Source organism: Anopheles arabiensis, chromosome 3, assembly GCF_016920715.1.
Source record: "Anopheles arabiensis isolate DONGOLA chromosome 3, AaraD3, whole genome shotgun sequence".
Taxonomy (NCBI): domain Eukaryota; kingdom Metazoa; phylum Arthropoda; class Insecta; order Diptera; family Culicidae; genus Anopheles; species Anopheles arabiensis.
In genome coordinates, this window is record NC_053518.1 from 35468412 (window position 1) to 35491621 (window position 23210).

Here is a 23210-nt window from a genome sequence, read left to right on the forward strand (position 1 = left end):
TCTCAATCAAACTCGGCAGGGTGAAAGGTTATTGAGATTAATTACCAGGTACAAGATTTGATCGAATTTTTACAAGTTAGAAAAAGTGTAAAGATTAACAACGAGATTTGAATGGCATCAAACAAGCAAACTCCTGCTTACCTTGAGCTCGCTCAGTACTGCGGCCTGATCGGCCGTTCCTTCGCTCGCACCGTATCCGTTCACCTTCACGTTGTACTCCTCCAGGAATGCGCCCAGCGTTTCCGACTTGTCCAAGAAGCTGTCCCACGACGCTAGACAATCTTCCAGCGTTTGGCGGGAGCTTCGTGCCAGCTCCTCAAGCTCTTCCCAATCGGCCCGAGCTTGCAGCAGTTCCTGCTTGATCGTAGCTTGCCCCTCCTGGCCACTGATCGCGGCCAGCGAGTTGCCCATGTCGGCCGTATTGTCCAGCAATACTTTTCCATCAGCGAACGAAAGCTCGATGCCCTTCAGCTTCTCGATCCTTCCAACAATGTGCTCCTTGTCACCGTGGAAGTCGGACGACTGTTGAATCGTCTGACGCGTGGTCTTCATCCATTCATACAGCTCTCCCAGCGCCTGCTTGAAGCGCTCGTGATTGTTGACCTGGTTCTCGAGTCGCTCGATTTCAGCTACCACCTTTGCCACGATTGCTTCGTAGTCGGTAAGGATCTTGTTGAACTCTTCCACGTCTATGTTGGCGTTGTCGGTCATTTTGGACTTGATCTTCTCGACCAGCTCATTGTAGTTGCCTGTTTCTCGCTGAATGGCGCGGTATTTCTCCAGCAGCACACGCTTATCGGCAAGTTCGTTCTGCATCGTCTCGCCAGCGTCCAGCTTGCCCTGTACCTCCTCAACCCATTCAGCAACCATCCGGGACAGCTTACCGATGTCCTCGAGTTGTGCCAGATGATTAGTGAGCCGTTGGCGCGTCTCGGTAATGTCCACCATCAGCGATTCGTACTCCGTCTTGAGGTTTTCTGTGTCCTCTTCGATCTTCGAAGCTCCGCTCGTTTCCGTGCTGAGAACAATTTTCTCCTTCAGCTCAATCAGATAGCGCAGCTTATTCTGGCCCTGCTCCAACGACTGCCTAATGCCCTTAACAATGTTAAGCTTGGATTGCGTTTCCGCAACCGTGTGCGGCACGGATTCGCATTCGTTCAGCTTCTCGCGCATCCTATCCAACCAATCCTGACACTCACCGTACAGCGTGTTGTGCTGCTGATGTTCCTGGTAGTGCAGTTCGAGCCGACGCATAATCTCCTTCGCAATCGACAACAACACATTGTACTTGGTCGTGAGCTGCGTAACACCGTTACTGATACGCGTATCGGCACAGATCTCCAACAACACCTGAGCACGCATATTCAAACTATCCAGCTCGCGCTGCCAGTCGAACAGCGTCTGCAGCTTGTCCTGGAACTCCTCCAGCACGCGCTTTTTCTCCTGCAGATTGGCCTGCATCTTGTTGTACGTCTGCACCTCCTGCTCGATGCTGTCCAACCACTTCAGCGCAACACCGTACTGATCGTCATACTCCGTCCAGCGTACAATACCGTTCTCCAGCGCACCGCTAATCTTCTTCAGGGCTATGCAGTAGTTGTCGAACTCCTCCTGCAAAATCGCTACCTCCTTCTCGATCGCTTCCACCTCTTCGCCTTCCACGTTGCGGCAGGCAACTTCTGCCTGTTCGAGCGCTTTTTCGAGCTTCTTCTGCCCGACCGGCACATCGTTGTCCAGTATCTTCAGTTGGGTCATCTTCGAAACGAGCGTCTCCTTGTCGCCGCGTGAATCCGAACACTTGTTCAGACACTCCTTGGCGTTGCGGATCCAGGCCGCAAATTCGTTGCTAGCGTCGATGAACGCCTGATGCAGTTCGACCGTTTCCTTCTGCTTCTCGAACATCTCCTTGGCTTGCTTGCTCAGAGTTTCGTACTTGTTGGAAATCTCCGAAGCAGGTGACGTTTGACGCAGATCCGAAGCTTTGCTAGCGACGGACTGTATCATCGGCTCGAAGCTTACGATGTCCTGCACGATATCGTTCGCCTGGCGCAGATTCGCCCTTCGTTCGTTCAAACCACTGCTCAGACTGCTCGAAGTTCCACCCAGCCGGAAGCGAACGACTTTCTGCTCGCACACCTGCTGCAGTTTGCTTTCGCGATCCTGAATCCATTGCTGCAGATGGTTGTAGCTCGAGCTGTAGTCGGCCCACTGGAGAAGGTTTGTCTCTAGCTGAACCTTCGCCGTAGACATGCGCTTCACCAGCCGGTCCCAGTTCGTTTGAATGTCTTTGATCTCACCGTTGATCACCTCTTTGCCGTCGGATTTCGTGCTCTTGACAACCTTTTCGCCCGTGTTGACGGTGGCATTGACTAAGTTCTGGCCCTGCTCACGCTGCTGTATCAGCTCCACAATCTTCGCCAATCGTTTCTCCAAGTTATCCTTGCTCACACTGTCCACATTCTCGGTCGAGTAGCGAACGATCTCCTTCGCATTCTCGATCCACCCGTTCGCCTTCGTCAGGTTGTCCTTGTACTCGCGGTGCAGATCGTGATTGGTTTCAACCTTCTTCAGCACATCCTTGGCCAGATTTACCTGTACCTGGTAGCGAGAGTTCAGATGGCGCAGTTGATTGCCGATGTACGTATCGAGATGGGACTGCAGCAGCGGTGCCGCAAATGCGTTGAACTTATCCATTTCTCCTTGGCCCTTCTCGAGCTTACCGATCAGCTCACGCATCTCGCGCACTTGCTTTTCCTTTTCGGCCAAATTCGAACACATCGCAAGCTTGTGGTTCTTCACCAAAATGTCGACCTGCTGCAGCCACTCGGAAAGTCGCTCGTACTCTTCCTTGTACTCGCGCAGCAAGTTGAGCGTCTTCTCGAGATCCCGCTTCTGCTTGTCGATATCCCCGAACAGTGACTCAAAGTTTGCTTTCAGTCCGTTGATGTCGCTGCGGATCGCTTCCTTGCCCTTTTCGGACGTCGAAGCCATCACGACCTCGCCCGTGTGTACGAGATGCTCCACCAGCAGCTCACCCTGTGCCTTCTTGTTCATCAGCGCATCGAGCGGTGCGATCGCACTGTCCATCGTCAGCTTATCGCTCAGCGACTGTTGCTTCACGCACGGCAGCTTCTCCCGGGCTCGGCTAATCCAATTGAACAGATCGTCGTACGCTTCCTTGTACAGCCGATGGTCACGGTACTGGTCCTCCCGATCAGTCAGTATCTTGCTAATCTTCTCCGCCAGATAGTCAAACTTGCTGAGAATCTGTTGTGCCGTTGCTGCCGCCTGTGATTGCTGGCCAGACGCGGCCATCTCGGACGTCTTCTGCTTCAACGGTTCGATTTCGATCTTTTCCAGTCGGATCTTCTCCTCCGTATTCTTAATGCGCTCCAGCTGTGCCCGCTTATCGGCCATGCTGGCCTGGAACTCAACAAATCCGCTCAGCTCGTTCTCCATCCAGTCGATGTTGCGCTTCAGATCGTTAACTTGATCCAAAAAGCCGGACCACTGGTTGATGGCTTCGTCAAGGTTCGCTCGAATATCGATCATACGCAACGCAAGCGAAGACCACTCCTCTTGCAGTGCAGCTACAGCCTTGTTAACCCCCTCATGTCCGGATGGCGTTGTACAGGCCAGTACCTGCTGAGCAAGATCCACGATCGTCTGCAGTCGACCAGATCCATCCTCCTTGTTCACGATCATATCCTGCACCAGCTTCAGTTTGCTTTGCAGCTCCTTCTCCGACGTGCTGGACAGGTCCGCACAGTAGTTCAGCTTTTCCCGCACACCGTTCAGCCAGTCGCGATGCTCGCCGATGCGCGTCTCCAGCTCTTGATGCTGGATGACGTACTGCTGCCAGCGACCGACCAGCTCCTTGATGCGGCTTGCCGTCTGCTGATACTTGACCGCCAGCTCAGATATCTGTGAGTTGCGGCTGCTCAGATAGCCCCGATAGAGCTGCTGGGCTTTCTCCGTGAAGTTGTCAATTTCGAGCTCCTTCGCCTTTACCTCACCCTGCAAGCTCTTCAGATAGTCTAGCGTTGCCTTCTTGTCGATCAGCGTCGCCTTCAGATCAACCGAATGGATCTTCGCATCGATGTCGCGCATCCAGTTCATGCAATCCGTGCGGATCTTCTCGTAATCGCTCCATTCGCCCATTTTGCCGCGAATTCCGTCCATTGTGCTGTCAATAGCAGCAAGCAGACCTTCCCATTCCTGCTGCGAAATGTCAATCTGTGAGCGGATGTTAGCCTGTCCCTCGTCGCTGGTGTCTGGGATCGTCGCCTCGCCCAAGGTGCGTATCTGGTCCACCCGGTTCTGTTCCGCCGTGATAGATTTCTTCAGCTCCGTCAGTCGATCCAGATTCGTCATCAGGGATACCTGGTCGAGATCGGTTTCACCCCACAGCTCTACCGTGTTGTGGTTGGCGTCGATAAAGTCCTGCGTTTCCATTACGGCCTTGCAGTACTGGCGATGGTTGTGCACGATGCGATCGTACTGATCACCGTACGTTTGAGCCTTCTCCAGACATTCCTCGTACTTACTGGTCAGCTCCGCCATACGACGTTCGATCGTTGGGTGCTGTTCCTGCATATTGTCCACCAGATCGCGCACATTGTTCAACTCTGGTCGATGGTTCTTGATATCGTTCAGAAGTTCCGCGTAAGCCTGCTGCTGGGCACACTTCTCATCGAGCGTTGGCTTCAGTATGAGACTACCACGACCCAGCTGTCCCTCAACACTGTTCAGCCACTCCTGCAGCTGATCAGCTTTCTCCATAAAGCCAGACAGCTTCGCCAGCCGACCCTCGTACGAACGGGCATAATCATTAACCTCATCAAACAACCGTTCACACTTGGCCGTCAACTCCTGGATTTCGCTACGTATCATCTGCTGGCCCTTGGACGCAGTAGTAGCGTACAGTTGCTCACCACTATCCGACACTGCATTGCACTGCACCGTCACCACATTATGCTTCGCTAGCAGCGTCTGTATCGTTCCGAGAACTGCCTGTGGATCCGCCTGTTGATTGCTGCTTTGAATGCTTTGCGCATGCTGCATACGACACCCGTCAAACACGTCTCGAATTTCGTCCAACTCTTTGTCACACTCGTCGTACCGCTGCCGGTACTGCTTGTGATCACCGTAAGCAGCCTCGCATTTTTTCGCCAGCTCCTTCACCGTACCCTCCACCGACTGGGCGCGTGCCTTCAGCTGCTGCATGTTAAACGATATCTTCGTATCACCACTACTCTGCAGCAACTCTGACGACTTGTCCAGCAGCTTATCAAACTCGAGCGCATTCTGCTTCAATCGACCTAGCAGTGTCTGATAGTACTCGTGCTGCTCCTGCTTCTCGTTCAAGCTGCTCTTCAGCGTGTAGCCGCGCATGGTATCCTCCACCTCGGCCAGGAACGCACCGATCTGATCCAGATCACGCTGATAATCGTCCCACAGCTGCATACGCTTCTGCAGCTCCACTCGGGCGTCCCCAATTGAACCAATAAACTTCTCAAAGTCAGCCTTCATCTTTTGCAGATCCTGCTCCATGACCGTTTTGGCACCGTACGAAATCAGATCATTATTGTCCGTAATCAGCTTAGCGAGGTTCTTGAACTTTTCTTCCATCTTGCCGTTCGCCTGCTGCAGATCGTCGATCTTCTGGACCTTCTCCTGCACCGCTCGCTTGTTACCGGACACATCGGACAGCTGCTTCAACTCCCCGAACAGATAGTCCTGCTCGTCTAGCAACGATTTTTGCTGCTCGTTGAACTTATTGCACAGCTCAAGCGATTGCTCCAGCCGACGGATCAAATCACTGCACGACTTCTTCAGCAGCTCATACCGCTCTGTAATCGACTGCACCTTTGCCGCGATGTCTTCGTTCTGGGCGTCTGCACCGAGCGAGTCGGCCTTTTCCTTCAGCGAATCAATCACGCGCCGATGGCCACTGATCTCTTGCAGTATCGCCTTGTACTTGAACAGCTTCGAGCGGATCTCTTGCGTGGAGTTCCAGCTTTGGGATTCGTTTGGCTCGATTTTGCGTTCCGTAGCGTCTAACCAGCTCAGCACCTGCTGTAGTATGTCCTGGTATGAGGACCACTGGATCGAGCGTACGTCCAGCTGCTTCTTCAGGTTGTTCAACCCGGCAATGATCTGATCCCAGCGATCCTTCAGCTCACGCACCTCCTCGCGAATCTTCTCCCGACCTTGGGTATTCGTTTCGGGCAGGACCTTTTCGCTGGCCGTCACTAGGCTGGTCAGATTGTTCTCAAATCGTTCCTTCTCAATCTCCAACTGCTGCAGCTTCGACTGGTTGGCTGCGCCGAGCTTCTCCTGTCCTAGCGTTTCCAGATCCTTCTCAACCTCGGCCAATCGAGCGGCGCTCTCGTTGTACCGCTCTTGATAGTTCTTATGATCGTTGACGATGTTCTGAGCCCGGTTCGCGACCTCCTTGCTTAGAACTTGCAGCAGCTGGTAGCGATTGATCAGCTGGTTGATGTAGAACTTAATCTTCTCCACGCCCGTCTTCGTAAAGAGCGCCTGTGCCATCGTCACGAAGTCGTCGATCTGCTTCTGCTTGTCCCCGATAGCTTCCTGGTTCTTGCGGAATACCTCCAGCTGCTGCTGTTTGCGCTCGAGCGAATCGTACAGCTGCTGCTCACGGAAAATGCCTTCCATCGAGCGGCACCACTTCGTAAGCGCGTCCAGATCCTGATCGAACTGACTCCATCCGGTCAGCGATTTGCGCTGGCTACCGATCAACTCCTCAATCTGTCCATACAAACTAGCCAGCTCGTTACGCAACTCGCCGATCTCCTTTTCGACCGTACCAATACCCGCCGCCGATGTGCTTTCCTTCATCGCCTCAAAGCACTGTACCAGGGCGTTGAGCAGTTCATCGCCCTTCGCCTTGCCAAGCTTCAGATTGCTAAGCGCTTCGATGCGTTTGTTGATCTCACCCTTCTCGCCGCCCGTTTCCTCGCAGCAAAACACCTTATCCTTCTCCTCGTTGATCCAGCTGCGCAGCTTGCTGGCGGCAGTCACGTAGCTCTGGTGTGCTTGTACGCAAGCGTTCAGGTTGTCCAACAGTTCGCCCGACTTGCGCACGATGCCCTGATACGTGTCCTTGATCGATACGACACAGCTCTGCAGATGCTGATCCTTCGTCAGAATAAGCAGCTGCTGTGCCTTGGCACAAACTGACTCGACCAGTCCGACCTGGGATAAAATCTCCTGGTGCATTAGCTTGTGGTTCTGGTACTGGGTACGCTTGTCCTGGATGTTAGCCTTCAGCTCGGCATTCACTTCCATCGACTTTTCAATGTCCTTCAACCACTTGGATAGCTGCTCCTGCTGCAGTGAAAACTCTCCAAACTGAAGAATACATTGATCCAACCGCTGAGTTACCGTGTTCAGCTCGTCCGAGAATCGATCCCAAAGATCCCGGATAGCACCCAGCTTCTGGCGAATCAGCTCACGACCCTCGGGACTGGTGTACGAGTACAGCTTCTCACCCCGATTGATCAGATCTTCGTACGGGCTGCTATCATCGAGCCGTTTGTAGGCGATCTCCTTCAGCCTGAGCTGACGCTCCTGCAGCACGCTCAGATCACCCACCAGCAACCGGAACTCTTCCAGTCCGTCGAGATTTTTACGTAATAGGGCCTCAAACTCGTCGTACGCCTGGTTGAAATCGCTCTGATCGTGCAGGGTAGACTCGGCTTTCGAAATCGCTTCCGCACACAGTCCTGCCACAATGCGATACTCGTTCTGCAGCTGGCCCACCTTACCGCTCACATCAAACTTTGATTTGACCTGGTGGCTTTCTTCCAGGATGCCGCTCACCGTCACACCGTAGCTCTGGATGGCGTCACGCAGTTTCTTCAACGACTCCAAGCACTGTTGTTTCGCGTCGAGTGGTCCCTGTGCGGTGGCATCTCTGATTTCGGCCTTCTTGCTCGCCAACCAAACCAGCGCTCCCTCCAGTCGAGCGTTGAAAGCGTCCAGCTGTTTCAGTGACTCAGCCGAACGAGCCTTGAACGCACGGCACTTGTCGAAGAACGTCGTCCACTGGCGTTTGGCGTCTTCGAACGCACGCAGCAACTCCGAATGACCGTTCTCGTGCGTCTGTGCCATCACAACAGCAAACTGCTTGTAACACTCGTTCACATCATCCAGCGCCGGCTCCTCCTCCGTCAGCACCGTGTCAACGAGAATGAGGTATTCCTCCAACTTCGCTTTGGTAAGATCACCGTCACTGAACATCTCCTCCGTCTGGGATTGTAGCTTCAGCAGCCAGTCGCGCGACTTCTCCAGCATAGCGTTGTACTGCTCGTGCGACTTGATTGCTTGCTCAAGCAGTGCCACCTTACGATCGAGCTCCTCCCGCAGCGCACCATAGTTCTGGCGCGTTTCCTCAATCTGTCCGAGCGAGCTTCGATCCGGTAGGGCCATCACCTTCTTCTGAATCTGGTCCAGATTCGTCTCGTGCACCGTGATGTCTTTCTGCATGTTCTTGCCACTGTACAGGGCGCTCTTCTTCTCTGGCAACGTGGCATATCGGTCACTCAAACCAGACGTGATCTTGCCCCGCAGCTCCGCCAGCCAATTGTTGAGCTGGTTGTGGCTTTCGTCGATCGACTTTTTCTTTATCAGATCGGCTTCGATGCGCTTTATGCCACCACTAACCTCCTCAAGTAGGGCGTTGTAGTCACCACGCAGACGCTTCATCTCATCGCGAATGCTCTCGCGACACTCAACGCTAACCTCGGCGTAAAGGTTTTCGCCCAACGAGCATGTTTCGTTCAGCGCACTATCCTTGGACAGAATTTCAGCTCGCAGCGCCTTGGCAGCTTCGTACTCACGATCAGACAGGGCCTGTACTTGTGCCTCCGCTCCCAGGTTTTGTGCATGCTTTTTGTTCTGCATCTCGCGCAGCCAGTGACGAATCTTATCAACCGCTTCCCGGAACTGGACATCTTTCAACCGTACGTCCTCCAGTCGGTCGAGCAGCTGAGCGAAGTACTTACTGAACGTGTGGTACTTGTTCTGGAGATGATGCACCAACACCAGTGCTCGTGATTCTGGATTGACCTCATTCAGCTGATTGCCAACCGACTGCAGCTGATCCATCTTCACTTTGAACTCCTCTAGAGTTGCACGTGCCTCGCCAACTTCCTTTGATTTCTCGCCCAAACTAGCCAAATCGATCAACAGCACCGTTTCCATGCGGTTGCGCGTTTCCAGATCCTTCAGGAAGTGGATGACCTCTTCCGAGATACCTTCGTAGCTCAGCCACAGGGCAATGTTGTCCGTCAGTTGCTTCTCCGTCTCCTGGAAGGCACGCTTCAACGATTCGAGCTGCTTACTAACTTCCTGCGTTTCGTCGGACATGTTGCTAACCTTCGCCGGTGTGAACAGCTCCACTACAGCGCCGGTAAGTGACCGTTCGACCTCACCGAGAATACGTTCGCAGTCCTCGGTGCTGGTGCGTACATCGTTCAGCGTGGTACGCTTCACCTCCAGCTGGTACTTGTCGCTCGTCGGTTCCGGTGCGCACCAGTTCAGCTTTTCACTCTGCGCCCCAATCATTCGCGTCAGTGCACCGAGCTTGTCCTTGAACGACTTCTCCACACCCTTGGTAAGCTTCGTCTCCACCTCGTTCAAGCTGTTCATCACCAGCCCGAAACGCTGGTCGAGATTCTGGATCTCCTTTCCTACGGTAGACGCCTCCTTGATGCCCTGATCGTACTTTGCTTCCATCGCGGCGAACTCATTCTTCAGATCGGTGATTTCCTCTCCGACTCGGTTCAACTTGCGGCGTAACTCACGACATCCAGCGAGATGTACCAGCTGCTTGCCGCTGTCCAGCGTCATATCATCACAGCCCACGATCTCCTCCCGTATGCTGTAGATGCGCTCAATTATGCCCTTGATCGAAAGCTTCAACCGACGCTCGTCGGCAGTATACTCGGACATTCGGTTGTTCAAACGACCCACTGTTTCTTCGATCGCGGCGAACGCATCGTCCAGCTGCATCGACATACCGTGCAGGTCTTTCGGCAGGCTGCCACCATTCATTTTCTTAAACTCCTGCAACAGTCCGTCCAGCGTTTCTTTGAACGCTTGCTGGGCCGGAAGCTCCGAACGGTAGGTCACAATTTTGCTCTCGATCTCACCGGGATTTTCGAGCACGCGTGACAGCTGATCGCGCTTGGACTGCAGCCACTCGTCCAGATCTTGGTACAGCTCTTCCGCCTGCTTGTACAGGGCCACCTTCTGGTCGAGCACGCTCGAGTTGTCGATCAAGCGTTCCAGATTCGCCTTGAACTGCTCGTTGTTGTGGCGAATGATGTCCAGGATGTTGTCGCAATCGGTCGGATTGTAGGCACGGAAGGTTTTTGCCAACTCATTTCCCTTGCCCGCTACCACATCGAGGCTTCGCTTCACCTTTTTCGTCATCGTCTCGGACGCTTTCTTCAGCTGATCCAGAGCCTGCTGAAGGGCGGGCTTGCTGTCAAAGTTCAGCACCGTAGCGTTGTTGAGCGCCTCGATCTGCTTCAGCTCGTTGGCAAAGCTCATGTTGTACTTGTTGAAGTCGGCATACAAATCGCTTGTGGTGGAGAAGGCGCGAAGTGTTTCGTCGGACTCTTGTTGCAAATCGGTGACCTTCTTGTCGAGCTTGCTCAGCTCTTCCTGTACTGCAATTCCAGTATCAACGACGTCCTGCTTCAGCAACAAGTTTCCTTCGTACTGCACCTGTGCCTTGGCGCTGCACAGTTCACTGATCTTCTCGTTCAGAGTGGACAAATCCTCCATACCATCGTCGAGCGTAGACAACCGAGCGGCTTGTACGATACCCTTCAGCTTCTCCTCAATTCCACGTAGCGAATCCGTCAGCTCCTTCTGTGACTGGTGGAACTTCGCAACGCGATCTTTCGTATTTTCCACCTCCTTCAGCTTACCATCGACCTGCGACCGAATGCTTGAAAGCTTGTGATCCAGATCCGCAATCATCGTAATCGCACTGACCGGCTTGTGGGCTTTATCGTGGAACGAAATGCACGGCTCCTGCTCCATGGCAAGGGACAAACGGCGCCAGTTTTCTAATCCCGTACCCACCTCCTGGATGCGCCGATTCGCATCGTTCAGCTGCTCCTCGCTTGACACATCGTACTTGATCATACTCTCCCGCAGATACGCTAGTTGGTCCTTCGTCGTATTGTGCCACTGCAAAAACGCAAGCCACTTCTGCAAAAAGTCCCTCATCTGTAGCAGGCTTGACTCCAGGTTCTGGTAGTTGCTAGCCAGCGAACTGTACGTTTCGTTCAACAGCTGGTTCTCCATCGGATTGTTCGTCAGGCTCCGCTGCTTGACCTGCGCGTAGATGTGGTTGAACGTGTTGCGCTTGTCCGCGTGCTGCTGCACCAGATACTGCACGTTCTGTGCCGCCAGCTCGATCTCATCCACCGCCGTGTTCTCCAGCTCGCTAATGCTTGTCCTTATCTGATCCATCCAGTTGCTAAAGTCCGTCATCTGGGTGTTAAAGCTCTGCTGCTCCACAATGCACTCATAGTTCGAGTTAATCTGAGCCCGCGCATCATCACTCAGCCGGGTTAGCCGATCCTTGGCCGACTTCAGCTTGTCGCGCACCCCGTTCACACCGTCCTCCGACAGGCTATGGTTGATCTGATCGAACATGTGGACGAGCGCGATCAGTTTCGCCTGCTGCTCGGATATTTCGTTGCTGAACAGCTTCAACGATTTGATCTTCGTTTCCAGCACATCGATGGGTAGGCCTGGAGCATGAACAGTGACTAATTCACCCATCCGTAACTCGGCCCGCTCGATGAAGTGGTTCAGCTTCTCCAGATCTCCATCCAGCAGGGCCCAGTTCGTCACGAGCTTGCCGGTTTTGTTCAGCAAATGCTGCACGTTCTCGTAGATGCTCGAAACGATCATGTAGTACCGATCCGTTTCCTCCGACGGTTTCACGCCGTACCGGATGTTCTGTGAGCTCTTGATCACGTTCTGCAGCTCGTCCATCTTGCCCTCGCACTGCTCGTTAAACGTTTCCAAACGGCCCTGGTAGGCGCGTGCTTCCGGCAGGGTCGAAGGCCGAATTTGCTCCAGCTCCGGCGCAAGCTTGGCCCGCTCGACCCACTCCTTCAGGCTGTCCATGTCGCGGTTGTAGCTCTTCCACGTCTCAAAGTCTTCGCCGACCAGCGCCTTCTCGCTGTCCACCATACGGTGCAGCTCGGTGAAGGTGCCCTGCAGATGGACGACCTCCGCCTTTAGGCGCTTCATCTCGCTTAGGTTGCCTTCCTTCGAGGCGAGATCGGCAGCGCTTGCGTTTAGTACGTCCAGCTGGCGAATCTTCTCGCCCAAGACACCTTCGAGCTGTTTCGCCTTCAACACTCGATCTTCGGCACTGATTTTTGGCTGCTTGATCGCAGCTACCATCTTGGGGTACACGTTGTTGGCCCAGCTCTTCAGACTGTCCAGTCGCTGCTTGTACTCGTTCCACTTGTCGCTGTAGTCTTCAAGGTAGACGACGCGCTGCTCCACGTAGTCGACCGTGTTGTCAACCCGCTTGCCCAGATCGGTCACTTCCTTCTCGATCACTTGTCGCGTCGTCGGCGGAAGTGAGATGCCCAAATCACGGCACAAATCGTTCAGCTGCAGCAGTGATTTGGAGGACGCCTGCTTCAAGTTCAATGCCAGCTGGCGCTTCATCTCCAGATCCTGCGTGACGCTTTTCGGGTCCGTCTGCAACGGTGTGACCGAGCGCAGTTCCATCTCAGCCGTGTTCAGCAGGCCAACGATCTGTCCCTTCTGCTCGTTGTAATCGCCCCAAACTTTCTGGATCGCCTTTAACGCGCGTACCTTCTCAGCTGCTTCATTGTACGTATCGTTCCAGCCTGTCTCCAGGCGACGAATCTCACCCGCGATGAACTGCGGTGCGCTTGGGTTTTTGCTCAGATCTTTGCCCCGCTGCAGCATCTTCATGATGTGCGCTCGCTGATTGTCCAGCTCCTTGATCGAGTACTGCTGCTCTTCGATCATCTCGTTCACGCGCTTGTAGCTTTCTGGCGGCGGTACACTGCGAGCCTGCGACTTGATGCGATCGAGCAGGTCGCATATCTCCTGTGCCTCCCGGCGGTACGTGTAGCACTTGGCGAACACCTCCGTCTTGGTCATGGTGGTTTCGATCGTCGGTATGAGCGTTTTGTAGCGAGCAATCAGCTTCTCGATCTTTTCCTGCTCGATCGTGGCCTGCTCTTCGTTGGTGTGGCTCAGCAAAAAGTCCAACGTTTTCACCAGCCATTTCATGTCTTCACGCTTTGCATCGGCCTCAAAGCAGATGTTCTGAGGGATAAAGAAAATGGGAGTTAGAACATTTAACACATGAATTTCACAAAAATGCAACATGATAATTTGTGACATCTATAACAGTTTACCATGATTGTTTTTAGCTTCAGTTAGCATGGAAAGTGATATTATTTAACAGTTAGTATAGTCTAGTAGCTCAGATAGTAACCGAAATCTCACGCTCGACTTACCTGGAAGGTCGCCTTTTCCTGCTCGAACTCTTCCATCGTCTGCTTCTCCACCATGATCTGGCGTAGCGATTCGTCCACTCGATCCATCCATCCGTTCATCTCGTCGAACTTGGCATGGTAAGCGTCCCACTGGGCCGGAATCTTGTGCAGTATGTTGCGCACGCTGTCAATTCGTTTACAGATCGCAATCCAACTATCATTCGCCCGCTGATAAAGCGGAGCCAGCGCCTGATCGTTGGCAGACTTTTCCAGATAGATGTAGTTGATCTTCTCCATATTGCCCAGCACCTGCTCGACCCGCTGGAGATCGTTCTTCTTGAAGTAGTCCAAATTACGCTGCAAGATGGCTTCAAAGTTTTCGTTGCAGTTAAACGCCTGCTCTTCAGCGTTCAGCTCCTTCTCGATGTCGTTCGCACATCCGTTGAACGTTAGCTCGTTCAGCCGGAACTCAACCTTCAGTAGATGGAGCGGGATCTGCTGGATCACTTCACTCCACTGGCGCTGGATGTCTTCCACCTTGGCGATCAGTATTTGCTGCTCGGCCGGTGGCAGATACTTTAGCAGATCCTCCGTGTGGCGCTCCAGCGTGTTGATGCTCGTCTGGTCGGCCGAGTTGAAGAACTCCAGCTGGGACTCTGCGTCCGCTTCCTTGTCCACCGGGATGGCTGACTTCTGGAAGGCTTCCGCCTGTCGGAGGAATGACTCCACCTTCTGTTTGCTTTCAGTGAAGTTTTCCCAGACGCGTAGATTTTCCTGAAGCTTGTACTCCCAATCGTTTGCGTTGTTGATGACGTAGGCGAAGCGATCGTTTAGTTGCTTCATTTTCGTGGCGGCATCACTCATATCGATGCTGCTGTCCGTATCGGTAAGCTTGAGTAAATTTTGGAACACGTTGTTCTTACTCTCCAGCATCGATTTGTAGTACAGTGTGCGGTTGAAGAAAGCCTTATGCTTGGCGAGGTTGTTCTTCGTCTGCTGCGGATCGTTGGTGAAGGAGTAAGATATCAGAAGGTTCTCGGCCTCATCCAACCATTGGGCGATTTCTCGCTGACCCGTTTCGAGTGCTTCCTGCTGCGTCAGTAGCTGATGGAACAGGTGCAGCTTGATCGGTATTTGTGCACGCACCCGAACCAACGCTTCCTTTTGCTTCTTCATCATCATCATCATACGGTCAACCTCATCGCGCGAGTACTCCTTGATCAATGCCTGGAAGCTACGGCTGATCGACTTGAACAGTTCCTCCATCGCTTCAATCTCGCAAGCAATTTGCTTGATTTCCGTCTCGCAACGCCGAATCTCAGCCGCATCGCGCAAGTTGTTCCGTCCCAGTGCCGTCTCAGTACGCTGAATCCATTCGTTCAGCTGCGCCGCATCAGCCTTGAACTTTTGACGATGCTGCAGAATGTCTCCGACGTGCAGATACTGCTTGGTGTGCTGGAACACCTGCTCCCAATGTCCGGCCAGCTGCGCATACTTTCGTTCTAGCGCAATGGCCGTCTCCTGGTCGCAGGTCGATTTCAGAATATTAAACGTATCCGTCAGCGCATCAAACTTCTCCTTGTACACGCTAATGTTCTGGAAGAACTCGATCCGCTCGTCTTCCGTGCCTTGGAGTGCATCGTGCGCCTGCCTTAGCCACGTCTCGATCTCATGCACCAGCGTGCGCCAGCGCTGCCAATGCGACAGCACATCCTCGAGCATCGTTTCCGTGCAGATCAACCGGGACGAAACGTTCTTCCAGCGATCTTCGATCTCGTGTAGGAACACATCAATATTGTACATCTCCTTCTTCGTGATGTTACCATCGATCTTGTACTCCTCGATCACCTGCCGCATGTCGATCAGCGCCTTCTCAAACTCCTGCATAATCTGGTTGCGTGTGACGAAGTTTTTCAGATGATCCAGCGATTGCTTCACCGTCTCCTCGTTGTTGTACTTCACACCGTTGATCTTGTTCTCGAGCAGGTTCAAGAAAGCAATCAGGCAACACTTGTGCTCCAGATACTTCAGCTTAATGCGACGCTGTCTAGCGCACGGTTCGATATCAAGCAGTCGCTTTTCCATGTTTTGCAACTGTCCCAGCGGGACCTTCTTCGCAAGTGGAGTAAGTTTCACGTTGTTAAATGTTTCCCGCACCTCGTAGTACGAGGCGAAGAATTGCTTGTGCGCCTCGAGCTTCTTGCTGATCAGTGAAGCCGTCTCTTCGTTCATGTTGTTCGGGATGTCGTCATCGTTTAGCAGCTTCTCTCCATTGCTTAACCAACGGCCAATCGCACCGAACTGATCCGGCAGGCTGCTGTCTAGATACCAGAGCCACTGCTGCATGTGACGCTCCAGCTGGGTCCACAGACTGTTCAGCTCCTGCACTTCCGGCGTCATCTTGGCGGCATTGATGCTCTTCACCTTCTTGTAGATGTTTTGCTTCTCGAGCTTTTCGCCGTTGACGCTCTCGTACATGGAGTAGTTGTTGGGGTACTTGCCGTGCATGCCATCGTAGTATCGTACCGTTCGGCGAAGCCAATCCAGGAGTTCCAGCAGTTCGCGTTCGCTGTCACTCTTTGAATTGATATTCTGCAAAGAAGAGATTCAGATTAATGTGAGAAATATCAAACATGTCTACCAGCACCATACCTTCACGTCCGGGTATTTGTGTAGAAATTGTGCGACGTATGTCATGATACTCTTCTCATCCGGGCTGTTGACATCGACATCTTCGGCGTCCAGAAGACGCGCAATGCCCAGCTCCGACTCCGCGACATTGAACGCCGTATCAAGACGGTACCGGTTGTTAAACTTCTTCATCTCGGCGATGTTAATGACGTTCGTTTTGATCGCATCGATCAGCGTCAGGAACGCAATGCCATCGCGCCAGCTCGGTCCAAAGTCACGGACCTCCAAGCCCGTTGTCCTGCAAACGCAAAGAAACATTAGATTATTTATAACACCTCCTAGTAAACACACACACTTCCAAACACTTACTTTGGCAAGGCACTGTTCACCCACGTAAGGAGTGTCTTCTTGGGGCCCTGTTTCATCATCTCCTTGCTGCTCGTTGCGACCGAAGCCGTACCACTGTACGTTACCTGCTTGTTCGCGCTCAAGCTCGGTATGTTCGACGCGGAACTGCTACTGCCCAACGAACTCAACGAGCCGCTCAAATTTTCGTTCAGATAATGCAGAATACGACTGTTCTCCTCGATTTGGAAGTACAGAATGATGGTCCAGATCAGGCCCAAAACCACAGCCGGACGTCCGTCGACAATATCGGACGGGTTGATGTTGACTAGCTTGATACGTTTGCTGGTAAGGAACTGTAGCGCGGTATTAACGTTGCTCAGAAAGTGGGGCCGACGCAGGACTTTTCCCTTTTCCATCGGTAGTTTCTCGCCGGACAGCACCTCCAGCAGGGCCAACAGCTTGGTGCCATCCTTAAGGTCATGGATCAAGTCTTCGACCTTCAATGGTGGTATGCGCTGGAAATGGGAAGAGCAAAAACAAAAAGGTGCAACGATGACGCGTGGCGTACAAAACAATAAAACTTTGATCGATTGAACTGGAGAGAAGGTGTTGCAAAATGCATTATACCATTTCAGGACGTAGAACTTTAACCTTTGCGCACGAAGCACATTGCATCACTCATATCGATTAATTAGTTCAGTAGATTGCACGTATTTGATGGAAACGCTTCTTTAAAATTGCATTCCTGTATCCAAGAAACCATTGTTTTGTAACCAAACTGTCATTCTTTCACTTAAAAATCGTAAACACTCTCCAAATTATTAGCTTCTAACAATGTTATCTCCTGCAATTCTGTACATTCTCCACGAATCAAATCGTGCTTGTAAGTACTCTACTCTTTCCAAAACATTCTTCAAAACTATTGAAACATTTTGTCTTCCAGTAACAATTACAGCCATATGTCAACACTTGAAACACCACTTTCCTGATGTAGTACCTTCGGAGGTCTCTCTCCGCACTGCCGTCATAGAAAGTGTTCTCCAATCATGTGACTTTGGTTTTATCCTGTACGATCATCGTAATCATGGCTACAAACTTGCCTATCGTTGGCAAACGAAAGAAACTGTACAGTTTGAAGCACAGCTACGTCATGTGCTCTCCGAATGGAAAAAGCCAATCAGAAAAAAACAGTACAAACTGCTGAAACTTTCCAACGGAAATTAAAAAGGACCAAATTAGTCGAGATCGCCAGGGCGGAACAAATCTGCTGGAATGAGTGAAAATAAACATTCCTTCACTGTGATATGAAAAGCGAAACCATGTTCTAATAGACCCTTTTTAGGTTCTTCCCTGTGTCTGGAAGCCTTTGAACCCCTATTCCCTATCAGAATTCATTCCGTAACACCTTTTTCCAGAAATTACAGCTACAACCACTATCACTGACTCTACCGCCGTAACTAACACGGCCGAAACAAACAAGCTTTTATCCCTGCTAGCAACTTTAATGCATTGGCCGACGGTGTTGGCAACCAAACATCCATGGTGGATGACCTAATTTTCCACTACTTTAGGCATGTGAGCCTTCTGCTTTTCGCACGATAGCGTATCAGAATGGGTTGTGGGGTTCTTTCGATACCCTTTATTTGCCAGTAACTAGGTGGAACGAATCCTTTAGTAATGTTTGCTTTTCCATTAAGCAGAGCTAAGTAACTGTCAGTAAATCGTTCTGGGGGCATGTTTTAGGGGTAAGTTTTAATGGGGGCTTCTCATCGTCAGGGCGTTGCCGTTTGATGCAATAACACTTAGCTTGTTTAAGGTGAAAAACGCACTTACCTTGCTTAAAAATGAGTTAATCCAGTTCACGAATGTTTTCTTCTGTACACGTTCTTGTTCATCTGGGAAATACAAATTGAAGGAAAAGGAATTAATATCACATATAAACTAAATGTGCAGTTTCAGAAATTTATGATCAAGTGATGCAATCTCTGCGCAGCGAAGTACGTCATCACTTACATCTCTGTTTTGTATAGAAAAGATTAAACTAATTCACAGATTTTTCTCCAATCGTCCTTATCAAGAAACTATTACACAAAATTTCACACACTACACAAACACACAAAATCTACCCACCCACAGGTCCCAAAAGTTCACCTCTGAATCGACCTTACCCGTTCAAACTGCTACAACCTACTAGAGCCCGTGTGTCGGACCCCACGGTGTTCGTACCGCGGTGAAACTTTTCATTCGAAATTCGTTACCATGGTACGGAAAGTAAATAAATTCCTTTGCCAGTTCCATTCCGGGCATGCAAAAGCAGAAGTATCACCGATATTCCGATACGATACGTGGTGCCGTTGGTCCTTTCCACCGGTGCTTCCCTCTGGCACTTCGGATAGCCCATAGAAACGCACCCCGCTTGACGGAATGTTGTTTGTTTCTGAATTATTTCACTCAAACAACCGGCTGTCTCACGGAAACGCCCGGCATTCACAGCACCGTTGAATGGTTTACAACACTTCTTCTATTTGTTTTTTTCCTTCCAATTGTTTTATAATCCCTTCCATGCAACCGGCGAGGATAAAATATATATAGTAGCATATCTCCGTGTTTTGTGCTGGATTTGTGCCGTGTACACCAAGCGAATTGATGGCGCCGGCTTTTGGGCACGATTAGAGCTCGGTTCGCATGTTTGCGCCAAGTTTGTGCCCTGCCCAATTTGCTTTAATTGTTGGGAATTAGTTTTAGTTTGGTTTGCTCTGCCCACAAGGTACTGATTGTTTGGGTTTATTGAGGGTTTTTTTTTTGTTTTGTCCCGCAGAACATTGCATCATTTGTGGTTTGCGCTTGAAAGTGCTCTTCACTCACAATACTCCCACAGGCGGCCATATATATTCGTTAACCATTTTGCAAACAGTTCCGATGAATATCGTCCAAACCCTCCCTACTCGAAACGATAAATCTACAAAGTATTGCCATACTGTTTGTGTGCATTTGCCTTTATGGATATTTCTACCGCAATAGCGCCTCCCAACACAATCGATTAGCATTGAACTGATGAAACACGTGACTAACGAGCGCACGCTGGTGATGGGGTATTGTGAGAGTAGTTACATGCATACATACAGTAGTAGCCTCGCCCCATTCCTCACCTCATCGACGTCATTGCACTGCAAAGCGATCGAGAAGCGGTCGCCAGTGTGCCGGCGACTGCTTCTGTGTGAGATCACCACGTGGTTAATAAAAATGCAAAAATGATCGTGTTACAGGTTGCCCTCGCCTGTCATGTGAGTGTGTGGTTGGGGGGGAGGGTGATCTTGTAGGGTTTCGTGCAATAAAAAAATGAAAACAAAAATAGAAACATTTGCCCTTTTACTTTGTCGCAATAAATATTCACTTTTTCAAGAGCACGATGTCAAGTCTATCGCTCTTTATATAACATAATTTAGTTTGTTTTTCTCGCGTTGATTTATACTTCATGTGCAGTCTCTTTCGCTTATCACTTTGTTTTTTTCATTATTTTCATTAAGCAATTAGGAGCAAATATTTGATTATTAATAATTAAAAATAATAATTAATACTATTATTAATGAAATATTTGCTCCTAATTGCTGAATGTTCCAACAAAGTCTAACGAAAGGTGTTGATAATGAACGCATTTTAGCAATTCCAGAAAGTGTCAAAAACAATTCCAAAATATCTTGAACTTTTTCTTTAGAGTCTGGTTAACCGCAATCGGCAGCAAACGGGAAAAGGGCGTATGTGTCTCTTTTAATTTCGATTCAACCCACTCCCAGTTCCAGATCCAGTTTCGGGCTGTCCAAATTCGATTCCCAACCATTTCTTTAGACCCTACTACACCAAAAAAGTGCATTTTATCTCGTTTATTTTAACCATTAACATACATGTTTACAACCTTACACGGGGGGCTGGGCCTGTCGCTAAGAAACCGGTTCCATTTTTTTTTGTTCCTTCACTCGTACGTTTGATATTCTTATCGACTGCTCGCGACCAAGAATGTGCGCCAAATGTGTTGATATGCGAAAGATATCAGCAAAAAAAAACCCGAAACACAACAGTAGCAATATCTTAACCAAGAAGCAAAACCCACTACACCCAAACCTCTTCCAGCTGGAGCGAGACACACCCATCCATCCCCTATCTACAGTGCCCTCCCACGGACGGAAGGTTTTTGCTAATAATTTTCTTCTAGCACGATGAGAGCCCCCTATCTACGGGACGGGGTGATTCGTGAAGTACCACACCTACCACGCGCCTACACTCGATACGTGCCGGGGTGCGCGATAAACATACCGGGATTTATGAGACTACTCTACTCTACTCCCACTCCTTCACGATCGATAACCATCAAATGCGACGCGCACAGCCCTGTCTGGAGCTGGCAAGTAACGTCTCGCTGTGCCCTCAGCAAAAACGCCGACGCCTCACGCACAAGGAAAGTAAACTCTGAACAGCTTTTTCTTCCTTAGTTCGCTAGGTGAACAAAACGGAGCTACACATTCGCGTTGTGGCGTTGTAAAGAAATGTGGCTTTTTACGATCGCAAGATGCATGGTGCGAAGAGTTGCGGTGTCTGTGCAGAGGGCGCACTGCACAAACCTCCGACACAAAAGCCACCAAAACCACACAAAATCAGTTATATGTTGGTGCTGCTGCTGCAAACAGCCATCGCGAACCGGCTTTTTAGCGTGTTTTTTGCTCGCGAAGCCGGCAGATACCGGTTCCAACGCGATGTGCAATCGGGGGCGCGAGACTTTGGGCTCTCGAGTGCCCTTCGAAAGGGCCCCACGTGAAGAGTGAAGTTAGTTTTGTTGGTTAAGGCGTGTCGATGCAAAAACCCTTTCCATGTTCGCGCAATGTGTGTTACCCTTCAAACGTCTTATTGGATTAGTCGAAAGCCACGGGGAGAGCCATGCAGTATCTGTGCATGCCTTTCGGTACTTATCCGGATATTGATTTCCTTACACGGCGTAACTCTTTCTTCAGTAACTCACTAACTCCATCCTAACGCTTACCTCGCTTCTCGAGAATATGAATATCGTACTCGTTCAGGCTGCTGTTATACTGTCGCTTGCCATCCATCATCCGGTGCACCATCTGGCTCCGGTAGGCACTGTACCAGGCCGGGCTGTTAGATCTGGCCTCCGACCCGCCAGGGCTACCCTGCTCCTCCCCGCCCGCTCGCGGTGTGGAGGTAAAAGCCGGCCCTGGCTTGGGACGCCGGGCAGGCGAAATGTGCGTCCCCGAGTGGGCCGTCACGGAGAGAATCTTTTCCTCGCGGTAATGATGCGTGCTGAGTGCCGCATTGCTGTCTTCGTCGTCCTCGTCGGATGAACGGCCCTGCTCTGCGGGGACATTGCGGCCCGGTGACAGTTTGCGTCGTTTCGTATCATCCGTTGGTCGGCCGGAACTGCCGGGCGGAGCATTACATCGCTGGCGATCCATTTTCCATTGCGTTTCGCGTGGCAGTGGATTAGTAATTTAAAGCACTTTTTTGGGACGTACTTTTGAGTCTTCTCTTAACAACTACTCAACAACAACAACAACAACAATACTGAACACACGTTAAAGCCACACGACCTTTGTTTGCCACATCGTACAGAAACACACACACACACATTTAAAACACATTCATGCCACACTGCGCGCTAGCGGGGTTAGATAATCGAATTTATGTTAATTTATGTTGCCATGCAAATTTCACACCACACAAAGAGCAATACTGTCTTTCCCATCGGCCACTTGTTGTGGTGTATGCAGTGTGCTGGTTTTACCCCTTCCGCTAGCTGCTGCAGCGAAAAAACCCCTCCAACTGTCGACCCACACACAAAACTCGTACGGAATGGTTTTAATTAAACTTAAACCGAAAAAAAACAAAACGTGCTCAACTCGAAAATCAATAACTGCCACTGGACTGCCCCACCGAACTGGCGTCGGACTCTACTACCGGAAATGACCCAAAGGAAGGGGCACTACTACAAACGTACGGAGAGAACAACTGGCACGGGACAACCACCACAAAACTCCAAACTTATGCTACACACGGTGGACTTTTTTGTTCGAAATTTCGAAATGACCAAACAACAAACGGAATGGAATGGACGCGAACGCGACGCCGTACTGCGAACCGTCTTCGATGGCGGTTGAGCGAAACCTAACGCGTCCACCCCGGCTGAGAGCAGTCGTTCCAGTTGCTTGGTGCGCTCTCTTGGGGACGGAGAGGGAGGACCACTGACCGCCCAGCGCCACCCGTTAACGAACCCCGAAGGCCCAGGGCACACTGTTGGATAAGCTGACGTCTGGCGAGATACTCAAGTCTGTGTGTGTGCGTGTCGCATAGCACTACGCAGCCAAACACAATGCACAACGGGTCGTAGTGGAGGGCTTGTTCCCCCCATCACTATTTTGCTCAGCAAGATTATCACGCAACGAGAAAACTGGTGTGAGACGATGTGCAAGAAAAGCTCGGGGAACATCATCTTCCACGAAATACGCGTAACCGCACGGGCTTTGGAGTTCACCGTGTGCCTTACTTAGGTATGCATGGTGCGGCGTCTTGGAGACTATTCAACCTGGAAGCTGGAATTCCAATATATCGCTCGAAAGTATGACATCATCGTGTGTCGCTCGCTAAACACATTTCAGCGAAAACCAGGTTCGTCGCCTA

At 51.0% G+C, this 23210-nt stretch overlaps 1 protein-coding gene and 1 long non-coding RNA gene across 10 annotated transcripts in view; one reads left to right on the forward strand and one right to left on the reverse strand.

Annotated features, from left to right (window-relative positions):
* Positions 1 to 23210, reverse strand: part of LOC120900502 (nesprin-1) — a 93076-nt gene that overhangs the window by 48513 nt on the left and 21353 nt on the right. For 8 of the 9 annotated variants that reach the window (XR_005739212.1, XM_040307583.1, XM_040307580.1 and 5 more), the window contains exons 3-7: positions 18360 to 18421; positions 16548 to 17041; positions 16200 to 16476; positions 13569 to 16139; positions 142 to 13374 (exon numbers count right to left, since the gene is read on the reverse strand). Coding sequence is in view for 8 of the 9 variants with exons in the window: in XM_040307583.1 (XP_040163517.1) it covers positions 142 to 13374; positions 13569 to 16139; positions 16200 to 16476; positions 16548 to 17041; positions 18360 to 18421 (16637 nt within the window). In the remaining variant the exon portion in view is untranslated. Of the gene's footprint in view, positions 1 to 141; positions 13375 to 13568; positions 16140 to 16199; positions 16477 to 16547; positions 17042 to 18359; positions 18422 to 21558; positions 22166 to 23210 lie in introns of those variants that run through there. The other variant, XM_040307578.1, reaches the window with a different exon arrangement.
* On the forward strand, positions 17285 to 17843 carry LOC120900504. The gene is made up of 2 exons (XR_005739213.1): positions 17285 to 17409; positions 17470 to 17843. It is a non-coding gene; the product is annotated as an uncharacterized LOC120900504 (long non-coding RNA).